Source organism: Cucurbita pepo, unplaced genomic scaffold, assembly GCF_002806865.2.
Source record: "Cucurbita pepo subsp. pepo cultivar mu-cu-16 unplaced genomic scaffold, ASM280686v2 Cp4.1_scaffold001691, whole genome shotgun sequence".
Lineage (NCBI taxonomy): Eukaryota > Viridiplantae > Streptophyta > Magnoliopsida > Cucurbitales > Cucurbitaceae > Cucurbita > Cucurbita pepo.
The window spans coordinates 2,872-6,418 of NW_019647806.1; the positions used below are offsets into that span (position 1 = coordinate 2,872).

At 39.1% G+C, this 3,547-nt stretch overlaps 1 protein-coding gene across 1 annotated transcript; it reads left to right on the top strand.

Moving 5' to 3' along the window:
• Nucleotides 1-1,608: 1,608 nt before the first annotated feature.
• LOC111786454 (delta(12)-oleate desaturase) lies at nucleotides 1,609-2,988 on the top strand. Its single transcript, XM_023666704.1, has one exon. The coding sequence runs from the start codon at nucleotides 1,642-1,644 to the stop codon at nucleotides 2,767-2,769; it is 1,128 nt and encodes a 375-aa protein (XP_023522472.1). The 5' UTR covers nucleotides 1,609-1,641; the 3' UTR covers nucleotides 2,770-2,988.
• The last annotated feature ends 559 nt before the right edge of the window (nucleotides 2,989-3,547 follow it).

Below are 3,547 nucleotides of genomic sequence, written 5' to 3' on the forward strand. Positions count from 1 at the left end.
CTTCCAACCTTTTTCCGATTCATATCCTCCTTCACATTTACCCATATACGTTACCCACCCTCAATATTCCCTTTTCTTTTTCACCTCAACTTCCCCAACCTAGACTAAACCTAAATTTATTAGTGGAAGATATATATACTTTATATCATTTAAACAATATGCTAAAATTGAACAATATCATACCATTGTGGAGAGTTAAGTGTCGAACAAATTGTGTACTTTGTTTGAGAGTTCTAGAGAAGGAGTCGAGCCTCTATGAAAGGGAGGCTATTTGAGGGCGTCCTTTGTTCGAGGGTAGGATTGTTGGAATATATCTCTATTGGTACGAGACTTTTGGGATAAATCAAAAGCAAAACCATAAAAGCTTATGCATAAAGTGGATAATATCATATGATTGTGGAGAATCTTTATTTAAAGAAAAATTAGAAAAAGGTAAACATATGTGTAGTATGTATACATGAAGCTGATGTATGCTTCATATGCTGATGTATGTATGTAGGAAGCTCAAAAATGGAATATCTGTTGGAGGATAAGGAAAGGAGTGATGGTATAAAAATCTATGGGCCATTGAGTTTGAAGTTCCACAGGATTCGTCTGGTGAGGGAAGATTCACGTGCGAAGCCCAAACGCAAGCAGCCGCTCACTGCTGGGTCAATCAAGAATATTTGACGAGTGTTTGGTGCAGTTCCCATGCCACCATAAAAAGCTTGGGGCATAGCTGCCACGTTTCACAGCAAGCCAAGAAAATCAATGCCGCCCCAAATTTAACTAATTTACATTTTGTCTTCTCTTAAAACTCCAGAAGTTACTCTTAAATGATGTCACTAGCTATACCAGGCGGTTCCGTTTATGTAAATATAATTCACTTTTCGAATTTGTATTCTTAAGGTCTTGTTACTTAATTACCCCTATTTCCATTGGCAAGTCATTAGTGACAAAGCACTCTCCAACAGCATGGAATATTGAATAAGCTTGTCCTACTGGCAAAGCACTATCGGCTCACATGCAGCTTGTAGTCAGCTCAACTCCAATTCAGTTCACTAACATTTTCTAGTTGGCATGGGTCATTTTGGTGTGTTCTGGACCAAATTAACCCTAATTTTGGATGGTACAAGTAAGTTAAACTCTCCTTTGGGTAGCTTTTCATTATAGGGTAATCAAATATGGTTAGGTTTGAATTGATGTGACGATCAACTAAACAAAATATAAGAATATTGAATTGAGCCGATGACAATAAATGTTTTACTATTGAAATACCTAAAAGTTAGATTAGATGAGCTTTTTGATGCATGAATAACAAGTATCTATTATGTGTTCTTGAATTAGTCATATTTTATTTGATATGCGAGCAATCATGTATAATGGATCATAACTTTATAATAATAATCATATGTTATAAGAAATACCATAAACATGTTAGGCAGATGTTACATGAAAATGTGGCTGTCGTGCATTAAATCATATAATAAAAATAAGTGTCATTACATTTTCAATCCAAATCATTTTTCGATTTCTTCCCCTACCTTGCATACGTGGATCCATAATCCATTTCGGGTCCATTCTCCTCCACGTGACCAATGTTCTGCTGCTGCTTTTAAATAACAATCTCTCAGTTGAGAACTCGAAGCATTCATACCCGCCATGGGAGTTGGAAGCAAAATGGAAAAGGCGGTCCATGAGCGAGTTCCACACGCAAAGCCTCCTTTCACTCTCAGCCAAATCAAGAAAGCCATTCCTCCCCACTGCTTCCACCGCTCTCTTCTCCGTTCCTTCTCCTGCTTAATTTCCGACCTCGCCTTCGTCTCTCTGTTCTTCTACCTTGCCATTGCTTATTTACCCCTTATCCCCCACCCGGCCTCCTACATTGCATGGCCCTTTTACTGGGTTTTCCAAGGCTGCATCCTCACTGGCGTCTGGGTCATCGCTCACGAGTGCGGTCACCATGCTTTCTCCGACTACCAATTAATCGACGATATCGTTGGCCTCTTCTTCCACTCTGCTCTCCTCGTCCCCTACTTCTCCTGGAAATACAGTCACCGGCGCCACCACTCCAACACGGGCTCCCTCGAACGGGATGAGGTCTTTGTCCCCAAGCCAAAATCCCAAATCCCCTGGTTTTTAAAGTACTTCAACAACCCACCAGGGAGGCTCATTTCACTCCTCGGAACGCTCACCCTGGGCTGGCCCTTGTACTTGGCCTTCAACGTCTCGGGCCGTCCCTACGACCGATTTGCGTGCCACTACGATCCCCACGGTCCAATATTCACGAAACGAGAGTGGGTTCAAATTTACATTTCGGACACCGGGATTTTAGGCATGTGTTTGGTGCTGTACCGAATTAGTGTGGCGAAAGGGGCGTTGTGGGTGATGCGTATTTACGGAATTCCGTTGCTGATAGTGAATGGGTTTTTGGTTTTGATCACGTACTTGCAGCACACCCATCCAGCGTTGCCGCACTACGACTCTGCGGAATGGGATTGGCTTAGAGGTGCCTTGGCGACCGTGGACAGAGACTATGGGGTACTGAACAGAGTGTTTCATAACATAACGGACACGCATGTGGTTCACCATTTGTTCTCCACGATGCCGCATTATCATGCGAAGGAGGCGACGGAAGCGGTGAAGCCAGTACTGGGAGAATATTACCGGCTAGATAGGACCCCTGTTTTGAAGGCCATCTGGAGGGAAGCTAAGGAGTGTGTTTACGTTGCGCCTGATGAGGATGATAATTCTGATAAAGGAGTCGTCTGGTACCGCAACAAGCTCTGAGTCTGTCCCGAATAAAAACTGAAGCCCACCAAAGGGAAAAATGGAAGATCAAAATGGTGGGATCTCGCAGTTTCTTTTTCTTTTTCTTGCTCTTCTTCCTTTTATGGTCTGTCTGTACGTATTTGAAGGAAGACCCGTAGTGTTCTACTGGTATGAAGGATGAACCTTTTGAATGTGTATGTGTGGTTTTTTTAATCCGTTAATTAAGGTCAATTTTTATTGGTGGGTTTACAATATATATAAGTTATGTTGTTGCTAATTCTATTCATTTGATTAACTAAAATGCAACCAGTTGGAAAACTAAATACTTATCAAATGGATTACTAGCACGGTAATTAATTCAAAATTTAAAATTAACGGGTTGAATTAGTTTTATATTTTACACAATTTTATGTCATTTGACAGTTACAATAAAATAGTTTTTTTTTTTCTTTTCTAAGAGTTTAATTAGGGATTAAAATTTTTGCTCTTTTTTTAATCGGTATAAGTCTAAATTTGAACAATAAAATAATATGATAACCCAAACTTGACCGATACAAAAATATTATAAAAACATTAAAGGTTGCACCAATATTGAATTGAATACGAAGATATTTAATACGTACTCTAATTTTAAGAGCTTAAAATACAATAAATTTTACATGAGTATTTTAAAATGATTGAAATGAACTTCACCTTCAAAAATCTCTCCAAATTATACTTTTAATCCGTGAATATACATGACAATTACGTTTAAAAATGTATAACCATATTAAATAGATGTTTTTTTTATAATAAT